We start from the raw sequence: 15,880 nt of genomic DNA, 5'->3' as shown, positions 1-15,880 counted from the left end.
ATGGAGTTCAAGAACTTGGCTCTTCGATCCGCTACTGCGGTAGACGCATATGACAGTGATATGGACAGCGAATGGGTTCAAACACCGCCAGAAGACGCATTCACAGACGAAGACGAGATTCAGATAGACTCGACGGGAGATCTACTGCTGCACGTCGGCTCCGATTCTTCTACCGGCACCATCAAATCATTTCGCGTATGTTCAAACACATTACGACGAGCCTCACCATTCTGGAGGCGCACACTCATTGAGACAGCGTCAAGAACTCAGCCGGGCGACGAGGAGTGGTGCGGATGGACTCCATCGTTGTATGCTTGCCAGCACGACAAGTCGGATGGATTGATGATCCTGCTCAACATCATCCATGTAAAATTCTCACTCGTACCGAAGGATCCTAGCCTCACGGAAATTTACCACACTCTTTGTTTGGCAAGCTTGTATGAGATGGAACATGTCTTTCAACCGTGGATTGCGCAGTGGTACCGTATGATGAAGACCTCTGAGAGCACCAGAGACGGCCAGGATCTGGCGATGCTGTCGTGCATTGCTTGGGCATTGGGCGATGAGGAACTGTTTGCGAGGATCATCATCAAAATCAGTCTGAACTGCATCATAGATGATCAAGGTCACATGGCCACTCCGGATGGGATACGCCTAGAAGACTATTTCTATGACTCTCTCGGCTCGCCGACCATACCTGGTAAACTTAGCCCTCACGTTCCGCGTTCGCTCAAGCCCCATGCTAAGAATATCTCAGAAACCATCCGTACCTTACGCAGTCAACTCGCCGCAGAGCTACCTTCACACCTCAATGGGGTAATCGACAGATTGATAGACGGGAAATGGCTTTGCGCTGGCATTTCCGGAATTCCCGTAACTCGGAACAAGAAATGCGACTATGTCGTGCTCGGAAGTTTATTGGCTGGTCTCATCTATGTTCGAGGAACGAGAGCGACGGAAGTAACAATCAGAGCTGACGAGAGCATCATGGACTTACTCAAGTCTCTCAAGAGGGTGTTGTCATACGTGACTTGCTATGAGAAGCACCCGGAATGCAACCCTGCTGAGCAAATTTCGGAAGCCATGAAGAAAACAATCAACGAAATGGAAATACCTTTGAGTTCAGATTGCGTCCAACGGATGAAAGAACAACGTCAAAAGACTGGGTGGCAAAATTGAACGCTCATAGTTGACAGCAGCATTGGAAAGTCGCATGGAGATCTGGCGTTTGTAGAAGCTGCGGTTTTGATTTACTCGCGAGGATGGGAGCATATGCAAGCGGAGAGCACACACTCTCCAATAGCATCAAAAGTTTAGTATCTATTGTAAGATGAATATCTCAGGGGAAGGACCTTACCAAGTATCTCGAAGGAGCTATTCGAAATTGACTCTATCTTATCAACTAGTCTGCAGCTTCCAGACCATACTTGCACCTGTGCATGACAACTAGTGGAGATCATTCGAGAGTGAGTCGATATTTTAGTGATTCATGACAGCGGCCTGACCGCGCCGGCATCAACGGTCACTTCAATTGTGGTTATTTCCATATGCCGCTGCAATCGTCACGGACTACAAGGACGGTGTCTAGTACTCTCCGCGAAAACCACGATTCGGGGATTGGGTGTCCCCGGAACCAGCCTAGTACATCTACATAAGCTGCTAAAACCCGTGCCGCTGGCGTACCGCTTCCGTACCTTGTGGTGAAAGACTCCCCATTCCCATCGCACAATCAAGTACAAAAGGACCAAGAGACAAAATCAACATCATTGAGTGTAGCAGCCTTCAATGCCCAAGAACTGCACTCCAATCACACAACGCTCCAATCGAGCAATATGGCAAGCAAAGTTTTCAAAGCTTCAATATCAACCAAGACAGCCCCAATCGCCATCATTGGTGCTGGACCATGCGGCCTCACACTAGCCCGACTACTCGAGCGTCAAAAGGTCGACTACGTAATCTACGAACGAGATAAGAGCGCTGCATCAGCCAACGCCGGTGGCTCGTTGGATATCCACGAGGCGACTGGTCAAGCGGCGCTTCGGAAGGCGGGTCTGTGGGATGCGTTTCGCAAAGAAGCCAGATGGGAAGACGACAGATTCACGGTATACGACAAATTTGGAAAGCAACATCTCGACATCAAAAGCAATGGCGGAGTTGATGAAGCGGGACGGCCAGAGATAGATCGCAAAGCGTTGCGACAAATCCTTCTGGACTCCGTACCGCAAGAGAAGATCCGATGGGGAAGCACCTTAAAAGCTGTTAAAATGCATAAGGCTGGCTTGCCGGCCCTCGAGTTCACCTCCGGTGCCACTGCGGAAGGGTTCAAGCTTGTGGTTGGCACTGACGGTGCTTGGAGCAAGGTTCGCTCGATGGTATGGCACAATGATCTCACTCTCAATTGATGCTCGGTAACTGACGATGATCTAGATTACACAAGCGAAGCCTGAGTACTCCGGCAGAACATACGTGGAAGCCCAAATCACGGAAGAAAACCCGCTGTTCAAGTCAGTCTTGGACAAGTTTGGGCATGGAACTGCATCTTTACTGGCGGGAGCAAGCCAAATGATCGTACAGCGGCAGGGAAACGGATGGTACAGGGTGTACTTCGGGATACAAGCTCCCGAGTACTACGTTGGTAGAGAGCTCGACTCAGCAAGCGTTGATGCTTTGCGAAAGTCACTGCTATCCGACTTCTACAGCGACTGGGCGGAGGAACCGAAAGACTACATCCGACGAGCCGACCACTTTCGCAGTTGGCCGTTGTATCACCTCCCTGTCGAAAGTCAGAAATGGGCGACGGTTCCAGGTCTGGCCCTGGCTGGGGATGCAGCTCACTTGGCACTCCCCAACGGTGAAGGTGTCAACTGTGCTATGTGGGATGCGATGGAACTGGCTGAAAGCATTGAGACCTATGGCCTCGACAAGCTGGATGATGCGGTTCGCGAATATGAGAAGGACCTCTTGGTGCGGGGCAAAGCTCACATCGAAGACGGCATACAGCTTGGGAATCTGATGTCGCATGAGACTGGACCGGCCGCTTTGGTGAAGGCTTTCCAAGAGAACGACTTCTAGATTGCACAGCGGGATACCAGGGAAAGAAGTGAGTTGTGAGGCACAGATTTGCACGAACGCATCAAGTCCGACTTCCCGATGTCTCATTCGCCTATTTTGTAGACCCTTTTGTTCTGTTCTGGCGATAATATCAGATGCCAACGTTTACTGTCCGTGACCTTCCAACATTAGACTTGGAGTTGCCTTGAGGACATAGAAACGTTAATAATAAAAAATCTTACTTGTATCCATGAAAATAAGGCGCCTGTTGTCTGGCCCCTCTCTTCCAGCAGTGTCTCACGCTTGACTACGCCATTGATTCTGCCCGGGCTTACTCTCCCCGAAATTGTTAGTCGGCCCATTCTAAAGTCCGGATTACGCCGTGGTGCGGAGCACCAAAAAGCCATGCTTGAGATCCCGTCGTCAGCTTGACCCGTGCCTGGGGCAGAGCCCACCTTGCCCACCTCCGCCCGACATCATCGGTCCCCGGTCGTCACAACTGTCCGAAACCTACTCAGCTCCCCTCTTCACGGCATCGGCCTTGGCACGACACCGTCCGACATTGCAACCATGTCGGCTCCCGGGATAGCAAGCAGCAAATCGGACACCGCTCCTCGAGCAAAGCCCCAGCGCGTCCTCGCCTGTGTCCTCTGCCAGCAGCGCAAGATCAAGTGCGACCGCAAGTTCCCCTGTTCGCATTGCACAAAACATCAGCTGCAGTGCGTGCCTGCGACACAGAACCGGCCACGGAGACGGCGATTCCCGGAGAGGGAGCTTCTCGATCGCTTGAGAAAGTATGAGGGCTTACTACGACAGAATAAGGTTGATTTTGAGCCACTCCACGGTGACCTAGGGGCCAGGTATGGGAAGTCTGTCGATGACAGTGGCGGGTCGGACGATGAGCACCGATCCGAAGGTGTGGGAATGCCTTCACCATCAGTCACTGTGAAATCTGAAACATCATATGAGCCTAAGTGAGTCACCACTCTGCGAAACCGATCGAGGGTTTCCCGCACGCGCTTTTACTGTCTATTTGGCTTAGTCGGACGTAAGATACCAGTGTCGCTAACTTTGTGCAGGAACTTTTGGCATTTGGTGAGCCCAGAGGTCCAGTATCTGTACTCAACTCACCCTCAATCTCCGTGACTGACATCGCATAGCTCGACGACTCGCATGCTGGCTTGCGAGAGACTATTAGACAAACGTGGGATCAAGCCTGCGATAGCGATGACCATATTCTCTTCGGATCCCCAGACCGATCATCCGTCGACCTCTCAACGCTCCATCCTGAGCCCGTCCACATCTTTCGATTATGGCAGATTTACCTCGACAATGTGAATGCGCTGCTTCGAGTGACTCACGCCCCCAGTTTTCAAGCGCGCATCATTGAAGCCGTGAGCAGCGTCGAAAACATGAGTCCCGCATTGGAGGCTCTCATGTTCAGCATATACTCTATGGCCATCTTGAGTCTTTCCGAGGATGCATGTTACGAAACTTTCAAGCAGCCGAGAGCCCTACTCTTGACCAAATACCAATTTGGTTGCCAGCAAGCTCTCTCAAACAGTCAGTTCTTGAGAACAAATGACATTGACTGCCTGACTGCGTTATTTCTTTATCTAGTACGTACCTTAACTGGCTAAGGGCCTACAGTATGAGATCGAGAGGATCACATTGCCTAACTTTTGATAGCATGCGAGCCGCCCTAGTGCTCACATCCGATCAATATCATCTCTCCTCGGCGTTGCGATCCGCATCGGCCAGCGTATCGGTCTCCAGCACGAATCCGCCAACACCAGGTGCACCGTCCTAGAAGCCGAGATGCGTCGGAGGCTCTGGTGGTCCTTGGTGCTGTTCGACGCCCGCATGAGCGGTCTGACCGAGCACAAGGCGACCAACTTGACCCCGACATGGGACTGCGCCGTGCCGCTGAACGTTAGTGACTCTGACCTACGAGCAGAAATGAAAGAACCACCGAGGGCGGAGATGAAAGTCAGCGAGGCACTTTTCTCGGTGGTGACGGCTGAGCTCGCCGATTTCACCCGGCACACTGCGTTCTACCTCGACATGACGAATCCGATTCTCAAGCCCATCGCCAAGGAACTTCCAGGTGGCGGCAAGGTGGATTGGTTGGAGAAGTCGGTAGAAGACAAGTACTTCCGGTACTGTGATCTCGAGAACCCGACTCATTTCATGGCCTTGTGGATGTCACGCGCAGCCCTCTCGAAATTTCGCCTCATGGAGACATCTCACAGCTTCTACGAGGGTCCGGTTGAGGAGAAGCACAGAATCACGTTATCAAGTGCCTTAAGGTGGCTTCAGTGTGATGCGAAGCTGGCGGCCTCGCCGCTGATCCAGAGATTCAGGTGGTTTCTCCAGATATACTACCCTTTCCCTGCCTACATCCGCATCACACAGTTTCTCAAACTGAACCCTCTGGATCCGAAAGGCGAGTATATCTGGAACGCCATGAGTGATCACTTTGAGGCTCGGTTCGAACAACTTGAGCCGGGGTATAATCCTGTCTTTGTCCCTTTCACCGAGGTCATTGTACGCACCTGGGAAGTGGTCGCAGCGGCACTCAGGAACTCAGGGCAGCCGGTGGTCCCGCCGAGAATTGTGGCCAAAGTACAGGAAAAGCTGTCGGAAGTGACACCGGCTCTGAGTCCACAGTCTTCCGATACCGGGCCCAAGGCTGAAGCGATGAATATGAACCCCTATGACTTTAGTGCACCTTTTCCGATGGATATCGTTAGCCAGAGTCTCACTTACGATCAGGGTACCTTTTCGCCAACAGACAATGGTCTATACACAAATATTATCGTGCCGGACATGCGAGGTATCAACATCGATCAGTTCAACTGGGACTCATTGGACTTGGGGCAAAATGGGCAAGCGACATGACGATGAGGGATTGAATCTACATGTACCAAGACAAAGCCGTGGACGTTGGGTTCGACGAAGAGCACGGTTACTGTACCACCATGGTTGACAGCGTTTACAGATGGCTTCACCGCTCAATTTCCCATAGATGAATGCGCAAGCAAGCGTGCATAAATAATTCAACTCAACTTAAAACACTCATTGCGAGTATGCACCAGGATACGGCGTGTCACTTGTTCATAGGCGATGAAGGCGAGAACAACAGCTCCGTCATGAATCCATGGTTGGTATTCTTGAACGTAATTACGTGTATGTACAAAGTGCGACAATATATACGTGTCGAAATGTGAACCTGAACACAGTTCAGATTGGGTATTGGGTCCGCACAGCGTTGTTCAGCATGGCTGTAACAAGCATTTACTGGACAGTGAGGGTGTAGGCGGAGGTCTTGAAGACGGCGTTGGTGCCGGAGAAGGGCTCGGTGCCGGCCCGGAGGCTGGTGATGACGTTGGTCTTGGCAACGCCCTGCTTGGAGGTGAGGTAGGTGAAGAAGAGGTTCAAGTCGCCGTTGAAGCTCTTGATCTGGCTGAGGGCGACGAAAGAGTAGACAGTGGTGTCACCGTTGGGGCCTGAGAAGTCACGTTAGAAGGTTGTCATTGAGTTTGTGGTGTAATGCTTTACTCACCAGAGTAGAGGGACCACTTGGTGCCGGCAATGGTGGGAGTGTCGATAGTCTTGCCAGTGCTTGAGATGGGGCCAGCACCGCCGAGGGCGCCAAGCCAGATCATAATTTCGTACTTGTTGTTGGCACCAACGGAGGGGGCGAGCCAGAGGTCGTAGGCGACATCGGCAACGATGTTGGAGCCGGTGTAGCTATTGGTAGAGTTAGCAAATGTCCAGACTGACTCGTCTTTCAACCGGTATTGACTAACCTCCAGGTCCACTTGGAGGGGATGGACTTGACAGCGGAGAGCTGCTTGTTGACCTTCTCGAGGGCAACGTTGGAGTAGGACTTGACCTGTCCCTGACCACCAGCCCAGGTCCAGGAGGTCGACCAAGCGACGGAGCCGGACTTGAGGGACTCGAAGGTGGTGCACTGGCTGCCGGAGGTAGCCTGGGCCGCACCCCAGTTGTTGTGGTAGATGGTGAAGCCGCCGGTGGCGACGGAGCCGAAGGCGTCGCACATCTTGGTGGCACGCTTGTCGATGCTGACGGGCGTGGGGGAGGCCACGGCCGTGACGGCCAGCATGGCCGAGACGAGGTAGGAGGTGAACTGCATGGTGGGAATTTGGACTAGCTTCAGCTTTGAAAGAATGACTGGAATGAACGAATGGATACTGCAAAGGTAATGGACAAGAAGGGAATGTAAGTTGTTAGGATGAACAGTAGGGCTGCCAAGAATAGGTTCCCAGGCGGGCGGGTTGCCCTTTGATATACCTACTACATGATACTACGTCAACCGCCGGAGAGACTTTTTTTCTTTCCAGAAAACAAACAAGTCCCTCCAATTACGGCGTAGAATGCCGAATGGAACATTAGTGTGCGGCCCAGAACACAGCACATCGGGTGAGGTTCTTCGCCCGCGGCCGTAGCTACAAGACCGGGATGCCGGAGCTAAGCATCGGACGGAAAGCTTGTTGCGGCTAAGTGGGTGTCCACCGGAGGGGGATGGTTACGGTGGACAATCAGGGGCGGTTTCAACTTGATCACTTTGTCTACCGAAGCAACCAAGCGCGTAAACGCTGTGGCCACGAGGTGCTCCAAAAAGTGACTCCACCAATGGGCCATGTGGGCAGGTTTAATCTGCTCGTCACCTTTTGCCTTCAGGTAAATAGATTGTATGGTTCAGGGAGGTGTGGCCTGGAGAGGCTAAAAGGAGAACTTGTGAAAGCCCTCTTATCCCTGGCTCACTATCCGTATCCCCAAAGCAGAAGGCCAGCAAGCGTTGGAAATGAAGTTTTGACTCGTGTTCGCCGGTTTAGGTTCACCATTGATCATGGCCCCAATGAGCATATTGGAAAGCCGAAATCCAGTGATTCCCACTCCCAGGGGCATTTGGAAATATTGACAACGCAGTGGCCTCCGTGGCTCCCTCGGGCCATTCCGAGGCTCGGCCTCGTCAATAGTTGATTGCTGCCGTCATTTACGGTTCTTTTCACCACATGGGCGCTGTTCCTCAATCGTATCCGTGCTTCCTAAGCATAAAATATAGCCGTTATAGCCGTCTTCCATGACCAACAACTCCACCATAGTATATATGTGAAGCCGCCCCCGTGTGCTGGATAGACATTGCCACCTGCAGTATCACTTTATGTAAAATGCGGCGCATGCATTGCTTTTGTCTCGCGGTATTCGAGGCCCTATTTTGATGATTGACAAGAAAGGTTGCGTCAGAGTGACACATTTGACAGATTGTTTCTGATGGGGTGCACAAACGCCTCAAAAGGCTTGTTCCCGTACTCTCCCTGCGGACTCGAAAAACTCCAGCTCAGTAGAGGAGTATCGTACCACAATGGTTCTCTCGCAAATCGCTATCAATCACAGCTAATGCAAATGAACATGCACGGTCATGTGTCATGAACACCCGAATGCTCCAAAAAGCGCAGCGCCAAGAGGCATTCGACCCAAGATCAGGCCGAGCCCGACTCAACGGTGCTCTCCCCAGATTCCCAGGATTCAGATCGCTCGCCAAGGGTGGCACGCAGCGGGCAGCAACCCCCCGGTTCAGGGCAGCCATAAACGGCAAAGGGGCCCAGCTGCCGACATGAGCGCATCCACAGAACAGGACAAGGGCAACACTGGCCACCTTCGAGACACCCATCACCACTATCGGGCCATGCTGAGCATTCGTGTTTTCGTATCCGAGAATGCCGCTTGTCGATGTGACACACCAAATCCGCAGAAGCTCCCGCCTCGTAGCAGGGCAGAGTTAACTGGTGGGAATTCCGTGAGCCGCCTCGGCACCAAAAGAACTAGAATCTTTGACTGGAGAAATAAAGGGGTTTAGCGAAGGGCTGGCGGGTGGGTGGCGTTAAAGTGCCGTCCCGTCTGCTGCGCCGAGATTCTTTCCAATGTTCCCCTGAGATGCGAATAATAGAAACGGCAAGTATTAAGCGGTTCAACTCAATGTTAACTCCCCTCTCGGCATACAACGCACTAATTAGTATCTTTGCATATCTCTCAGATCGACCATGCGTGTGAGGAATGACGCGGTGGCCGCGGACAGGAACACGAATTTCGGAAAATTGAAGATTTCGTTGCTGTTCTAGCCATTGGGACTAGCATGTCACATCAAAGTGCCGACAACCCCATACTCATTTCGCTTAAACTCCTGCACACTGGCAGCACCACGATGCAGTCCACTTGGCCAGACGCAAACTCCCCGGAACTCAACAACACCGGCTGTGTGTTCTAGTGGTCATGATTTCTCGTTCACAATAAAGTGAGCCTGATCCGAGAAGGTCGCAGGTTCGAACCCTGCCGCGGTCATAGCAAGTCTTTTTGAGTGTCCAGCACTCCCCTCTCGGTAGAGAGGCGGAGAAAATATTCTCTTGAGATGCGCTTGGAAAGAGGGATTTACGTCTTTTGATTTTAGGGCATAATTCGTTCTTGAAAAACCTCAGTCCCCACATAAAAGATCGAAGCAGTCTGTCTGGCTACGAATGAACTAAAGTAATTGAAGTTCAGTAAATACTTGACTTGTCCGCTGTTGACACTCATGAAACTATTGAATTGTCCACTAAGAAGGAATTACACTATTCCACCTTCAAGCTTTTAGAACAATAAGACGCAGGGTTCAGGCAATGACACCACGTCCTTCCTTCCATCGCCAAAGACTCTCTTGAGCAATGCCTGATCAGTCACGTCGAAAGATTTGTTCCGCCGGCTCAACAGGTTTTGTAGTCCAATTGTCTCGCACCGCACTTGAGTTCAAACGTTTATCCCTGAGTGCCAACAGGATCCTGGCACGTTCTCTTAGTGGCATCTCGTCAGTACTCAGCAGGCCAACCCAACAGACTGTTGAAGTCAACCTGTGCTGAAATAAACACAATGTAGATCACAGTTTCTAAAAGACAATTGTGAGGCCGACATTTCGAGATCATCGCGCAGCCCTCGTTTAACTTGCGAACAATTGAGGTGTGTAGACGTGACGTTTAATGATCAATATTGGTTTCAACCAACTCCCTGGCATCTGCACTGAGGGCACCATTTTCGGATTAGGATCACCGCGAAGTGCTGAATCGTATTTCCGCTGGAAACCGCGTCAAAAGACGCTGGCATTGACCAGCTGGCGCAATCTAAAGAGGGTATTCAGGACTTACTGCAGCGCAATCTTTTAATTACCCACCCTTAAGCCTTCAGTACTTATGATAGATCACTCAGCAATGCGGAACATCCTTGCGCTGTACTAATAACAGCCATGCCCCCATTCTGTATAGCGGGGATGACCACAACTGCTCCGGAGCGGCACTTGCTGGCACACTTTGGTTGGTTCACGACTTAGAGGTACAGTTTAGGCGAGTATTAAACCTTATCGTAGAATATAGCTTCATAGTTCGAGCCTAAATCATTGATGCTGACGTAGTGACTATCACGATGTAGAGGCAATTAGACATCGGCGAAGGGATGTAACCCAATGATACGTGTCTAGCGATCAAGACGGAGTGGTGGTTAGGCGCAGGTGCAGCTCTTCGTGCCAGCTCTGTATCTCAATAATATGTTTACAATGCATGCCAACGGTCTTACATATTGCAAATTGCAATGTTTGGGAAAGCAGTGGCTTGAAAGAGTCCGGACTTGAGATATATGGTGAACAACTGGTTTTTGAGAAACTCCGCCATTGTCTTGAGAATCAACATACTCTAACAGCTCATCACGCCGTACGACGGGCCTTGAGGGAAATCCAACATTTCATTGAGGTAATGAATGGATTTGGCTCTCAACTATACGCGCATCTTAGTCTGCACGCTTCGAACTTGCGTCTTCCTCCTTGTATACATCATACTTGTAAGATGAGCCAGGGTGATCAGCCCTCAATCCCTTCTGCCCCTGCCCGTAGACCTTCTCTCTGGCCGTAAAAGCAACGTCGTCGGCAGGTGCCTCTGGATAGATTCCTCGCCGTCGAAGCTCTGGGATAAGAAGATCGACGACATCCTCGAACGTGCCTGGCGTCGTAACATATCCCAAGTTGAAACCATCCAAGTCACCTTCACGAATCCAGTACTCCAAGTCATCCGCCACCTTTTGCGGGCTTCCAACAGACACCGGTCCGAGCCCGCCAATCGCCGCCCGCTCGGCAATGACACGAGGTGTCCACTTGGGGACATGCTCGCTGGTCGTCGTGAAGGCATCGAGAATACTGCGCACCTTGTGCGCCTCTAGAGAGTCCGCGGCAGTAACCTCCTGGTCGACAGGGATCTTGGACAGATCGATGCCCGTCCAGCCGCTGACGAGGACCAATCCTCCGATGACGGAAGCATACTTCTTCAGCTCCTCGTGCTTAGCCTGGGCCTCTTCGTCGGTCCGTCCCACAATCGGAGTGAAAGTTGCAAAGAACTTGACAGACTGAGGGTCTCTGCCTAGGGCTGCAGCCTTTTCTCTGATCTCTTTGACCTTTGGGCGTAGAAGCTTTGGGGAATGCGAGGAGACGAAGATACCCTCGGCATGTGTTGCCGCGAATTCTGATCCAGCCGCTGATGTGCCTGCTTGGAAAAGGAAGGGGGTTCTTTGGGGTGAAGGATCGACGATGTGGCGTGTATCGAGATCGAAGAACTTTCCGTGGTGGTGAATCGTCCGGATCTTATCGGGGTCGGCATAGCTGTCGTTCTCGGGATCAGGGGTAATCGCGTCATCTGCCCATGAGCCTTCCCAAAGCCTTTTGAATCATTAGTATCTACATGTATATGCATGCTGTTTGAGAACGGTGTTTCGAAGTATTCTTCGACAAAGGCTTACTTGTAAAGAACCCGCAGATACTCGTCTGCCTGAGCATACCGCTCGTCATGGGGAATTGGGCTGTCTAAGCCAATCGCCTTGAATGCTGCTTTCTTCCAAGAAGTGACAATGTTCCATCCAATGCGGCCCCTTGTAAAATGGTCGAGTGTGGAAAACCGCTTGGCGAGAAGGAAAGGCGGCTCAAATGATGTGGATGCGGTGATGGCGAATGTGAGGTTCTTCGTGACAGCGGCCATGGCACTGATCGGCTATGTTCCCGTTGTAAGCGGCCGTTTAACTCTTGTGCTTAGAGCGTGCTCTTACAATAGTAGGATCTGTCATTGGCCATTGAGCCGCTCGGCGAATGCAGTTGTCAAGGCTTCCTTCGTAGGTATCGTAACCTCCATAGGTGTCGGCAAGGAAGAGGGCGTTGATGCCGCCTCGTTCTAAGAGCTTCGCGAGGTCGATCCAGTAGTTAAGGTCGCGTTTAGTTGCTGACTTGTCGGCGGGGTTCTGAAACAGCGAGACTCAGCAAATCGTCCACACGATAAGATCTTATAGAGGATACTGACCTTCCATTGTCCAGGAGACAAGTGCCCGACAGTAGACATGTCAAATGCATTGAGCAAAATATGCTTCTTCCCCTCTGGTCTGACGCCATTTTCGCCATTGGTTGTGTGGAGCGGTACCGAAGTCATTTCGAATTTTTGGTGAAGAGTATGCTCAAGCTCGGGCTTTCACTTGCAGCTCCAAAACAGCCCGCGGGCTTGCCTCTGTTTATCAACCCATATTCATCACGAATCTCTTCACCTTGGCGCAGGATCGTGATGCAAGGAAGTTGTCCATTCCCCATGTCGTCATCGCCGTTGTCGCCCGTCGCGTGGGACTGGCGCGGGATGTTATCTGCACGTTGACCCCAATTCAACGCCGCCGGTGCAGGGCAGAAACGCTGGCGTGATCGCGGGTGCGGATGGTGCCATCACCCGTCTCTTGAGTCCGAAGACTTCATTACGTTTCGGAGACCAACGCCGGCCATCTGGACCCTTTGGACTCAGGTGGCGTCGGGTCGGCAAAAAACGACTTATGATAACTGGTTGTTGAGCCGACGATTGCCTCACTCATGGTATTGCCGGTAGTTCAGGAGGCGCATCTCCGCAGCGGGTCGCAACTAATCCCGATGCTACGATGTTGAACAAGGCCGTGATAACCACGCCATACTTGCTAATGAAAATTTGAGATTTCCGTTCTTGAACGTCAGAAAGTGTTCTACTAGGGGCTTTCACGGTCGGGCTCCGCTATACACGACTAGGACCACATGGGTGTTTGAGGAAATATGCTAAGCATGTCAGATTCAACATGTCTCGATCTTAAGGTGAACGTTGAGGATGGTATACAGTCTGTCCTCGATATCTCAATCGCTCATCCCAATCGTGGAAAGTCATTATCTACTTGAGTCATATTGCATTGCTTCAATGGAGCAATGTGCGAGGGGGGGGCTTTTCTGAGAAGGCCATGATTCACGATGCTAACTTAGATGATCATCTAATGGATATGAGGGAGTCTTTGATTATTACTATGTACCTCATGAGCTTGAAGTTTGAAGAGTCTCAATAAATCACTACTACACTAACGATGTGTCTAGTTTTTTCAGCGGAACGATCGACTTTGTGTGGGCACCTATGATCATCCGGCCGAATTCCAAAATCTCCCTTCAGTCGCTTCTGTCATCTCTTCCACTCACTGCAACTGGTGGTTGCTTGCCGTGTTCAATGGTTGAGATGTCTTCATGATCACTTTCAGGAAACCCGCTAGAATTCTCGAGTTGAGGACTATTAGGTAGGGAGTCAGCGCGAATGATCCTGACTGCTTGTGAAGGATTGGATTTACTTACTCTCTGCGCTTGACATACATACGCAAGATGTGAGTTGCGACGATGAGAAGAATGGCACAGGCCAGCGTAAACGCAAAGCCCTTGGGGTACCGAGGTGCCTCGACTGTGGGAAAGACCAAGAGCGGGGTCCATGCCGTAGACGACTGAGAGATAGCGTTGATGAGGACGAGTGTGAAGGATCTTTCTGCTGGTGAAGACCGCAATTGTGTATTCACCCACCCATGAAACACACTCGACAGTGCAACTGAAGAGTAGATGGTGGAGAATGCGAACCATTTGGCAGGCTCCGGGACGTTCCAAATGGTCAAGATGAGAAGCCCCAGGGCGTTCCAAGCACTTGACATCGTGATTGCCCAGGCCGGTCCCATGACGAGATCCGATGCGAAACAGACGAACAAAGTGTAGAAGATGCCGAGAGCAGGCGCAATCGTGCCGAGTTCGTTCACCTTGGCTGCCGAATAACGACCGAGACTCTTGATCCAGAGCAAGAAGCTACCCGACGAGGTGTGAATACCTGCATTCCAGAAGAGAACGTCCACAACAATGATTCCCCAGAATTGCCACGAGAAAAAGACTTTCTTCAAGTTGCGGAACTTGAATTTTCCGTGAGATGAGTGACCTGCGCGCTTCAGTCTCTCCACGCTCAATTCGATGTTTTCTCTCTTAAGAACGAGTCGGTTGGGCTGTTCAGGGGTGCCCGGGATGACGAAGTAGCCCAAGATGCCGATGGGAATGGTGATGAGAGAGCAGATGATGTACATCCATCTCCAGCCAGCGAGTCCATGCACTCCGTCGAGTCGTGCAGAGGCGCCAGCTTGGATCAGACCCGCAGTGAGTGTGCCAAGTGAAAGACCGACATAGAAGATGCCGCCACGTCTCGCGATCTCATCTCCACGATACCAGGAGCCTTCAAGAGTTTCATTAGTAAGCTTTCAAATGGAAGAAAACGAAGAGACTCACCAAAAAGATAGTGCATAACCGGGAAGAAGGCAGCCTCAAACCAGCCGACTAGGAAGCGGTATGCAGCCAACTCAGCAAATCCAGTAACGCGGAACTGGAGGAGTGTAAAGACGCCCCAGGCAATGTCCAAAAAGGGAATGAGCCAATGGATCGGGATGTATGTCAGGACAAACATCATCGGCAGCTGCCCAGTGACAGCTCCGATGATGTAAAATGTCTGCAGTTGGACGAGTTCATTGCCCTTGAATCCGAGGTCTTCCTTCAGGCCGGCAACGTAGGCATTGTTCAGGTTCGATTGATCAATGTACTTGACCCAGTAGCTCAGAACCGCGTACGGAACAATGAGAAGGTCAAGTCTGTTGATCAATCTGCGTTCCTCCGGTGTATCGGTGTCGGAGTACCATTGGATGTGCCACCACTTGCGACGAGCTTGGACGACCATGGTGATAATCTCGTCGTCGCCTTGTTGTGCCAATGCTGGGAGAACAAAAATCTGGATATGTCGAGACGCAGTAATCCCATATGACAGCTGCAGGAAGTGGACTTCAAGGATTTCTCTTGCTTTTAGTACCTATCATATCATTATCCCAGCTATCTACTGCCATCACAATTTTTACAATCCCATGTCTTACCACCCACGCACCGCGCCGTCCTTTCCAGCCATAAAACAAGGGGCCAGTCATGTCTCTTGCGCAAGCACAAACCAAAGAAGCGAAACTTGGCGATGGCGTTTTACCAACGCGAGAATTCGGAGACTACTGCGTAATAGCACCGCATACCACCCGACCAGAGAGCGGAAAGAATGCGACAAGAGGTTGGCGGGTTGCAGAAATGCTTAGGATAAACATTGCACCATCTCAGGGCTTATTGATGTGACAGTGAGACAGATGTGAAAGAGACGAAGAGGAAAGGCGAGGCGTCCTCCCTGGTTTCGATAGACCACTCGAACCCCTGTCGACTATGCCCCCATCACCGGCCGGCATCAACCATGCTCCACCCCATCAACTTGCAGAATTGGAGACGAGTCTTCGCAACCAATGGGCGAGTCTGTGAACAAACAAGAAGTAGAGATCCTTGAAGGTGACATGGCGAATGGCATACCAGATCAGCATGAGCTCTCGATCTTACTTGGGAATCTGCAATATGGTCAGTCAAGGGACATCT

General features: G+C 51.3%; 6 protein-coding genes across 6 annotated transcripts; 3 read left to right on the top strand and 3 right to left on the bottom strand.

Moving 5' to 3' along the window:
* CTAM01_15236 (uncharacterized protein) lies at positions 1–1,179 on the top strand (the record flags this gene model as incomplete). Its single annotated transcript, XM_060531234.1, has 1 exon — positions 1–1,179. One exon carries the CDS (start codon positions 1–3, stop codon positions 1,177–1,179), a length of 1,179 nt encoding a protein of 392 aa, XP_060374174.1.
* Positions 1,180–1,832: 653 nt separating this feature from the next.
* Positions 1,833–3,072, top strand: CTAM01_15235 (uncharacterized protein; the record flags this gene model as incomplete). The annotated part of the gene is made up of 2 exons (XM_060531233.1): positions 1,833–2,372; positions 2,428–3,072. 2 exons carry the CDS (start codon positions 1,833–1,835, stop codon positions 3,070–3,072), a joined length of 1,185 nt encoding a protein of 394 aa, XP_060374173.1.
* Positions 3,073–3,621: 549 nt separating this feature from the next.
* On the top strand, positions 3,622–5,952 carry CTAM01_15234 (uncharacterized protein; the record flags this gene model as incomplete). The annotated part of the gene is made up of 4 exons (XM_060531232.1): positions 3,622–4,025; positions 4,131–4,146; positions 4,212–4,670; positions 4,741–5,952. The coding sequence occupies 4 exons, from the start codon at positions 3,622–3,624 to the stop codon at positions 5,950–5,952; spliced, it is 2,091 nt and encodes a 696-aa protein (XP_060374172.1).
* Positions 5,953–6,348: 396 nt separating this feature from the next.
* Positions 6,349–7,210, bottom strand: CTAM01_15233 (xyloglucan-specific endo-beta-1,4-glucanase A; the record flags this gene model as incomplete). Its single annotated transcript, XM_060531231.1, has 3 exons — positions 6,349–6,560; positions 6,617–6,804; positions 6,864–7,210. The coding sequence occupies 3 exons, from the start codon at positions 7,208–7,210 to the stop codon at positions 6,349–6,351; spliced, it is 747 nt and encodes a 248-aa protein (XP_060374171.1).
* A 3,677-nt stretch (positions 7,211–10,887) lies between these two features.
* CTAM01_15232 (HK97 family phage prohead protease) lies at positions 10,888–12,563 on the bottom strand (the record flags this gene model as incomplete). Its single annotated transcript, XM_060531230.1, has 4 exons — positions 10,888–11,806; positions 11,887–12,134; positions 12,190–12,378; positions 12,438–12,563. 4 exons carry the CDS (start codon positions 12,561–12,563, stop codon positions 10,888–10,890), a joined length of 1,482 nt encoding a protein of 493 aa, XP_060374170.1.
* Positions 12,564–13,576: 1,013 nt separating this feature from the next.
* Positions 13,577–15,158, bottom strand: CTAM01_15231 (major facilitator superfamily transporter; the record flags this gene model as incomplete). The annotated part of the gene is made up of 3 exons (XM_060531229.1): positions 13,577–13,694; positions 13,757–14,663; positions 14,717–15,158. 3 exons carry the CDS (start codon positions 15,156–15,158, stop codon positions 13,577–13,579), a joined length of 1,467 nt encoding a protein of 488 aa, XP_060374169.1.
* Positions 15,159–15,880: the final 722 nt, after the last annotated feature.

The sequence above is a fragment of the Colletotrichum tamarilloi genome (assembly GCF_030869305.1).
Source record: "Colletotrichum tamarilloi strain Tom-12 chromosome Unknown Scaffold_154.1, whole genome shotgun sequence".
NCBI classification, from domain to species: domain Eukaryota; kingdom Fungi; phylum Ascomycota; class Sordariomycetes; order Glomerellales; family Glomerellaceae; genus Colletotrichum; species Colletotrichum tamarilloi.
Note: the sequence above shows the minus strand (reverse complement) of the source record. Positions and strands in the feature narration are given on the sequence as shown.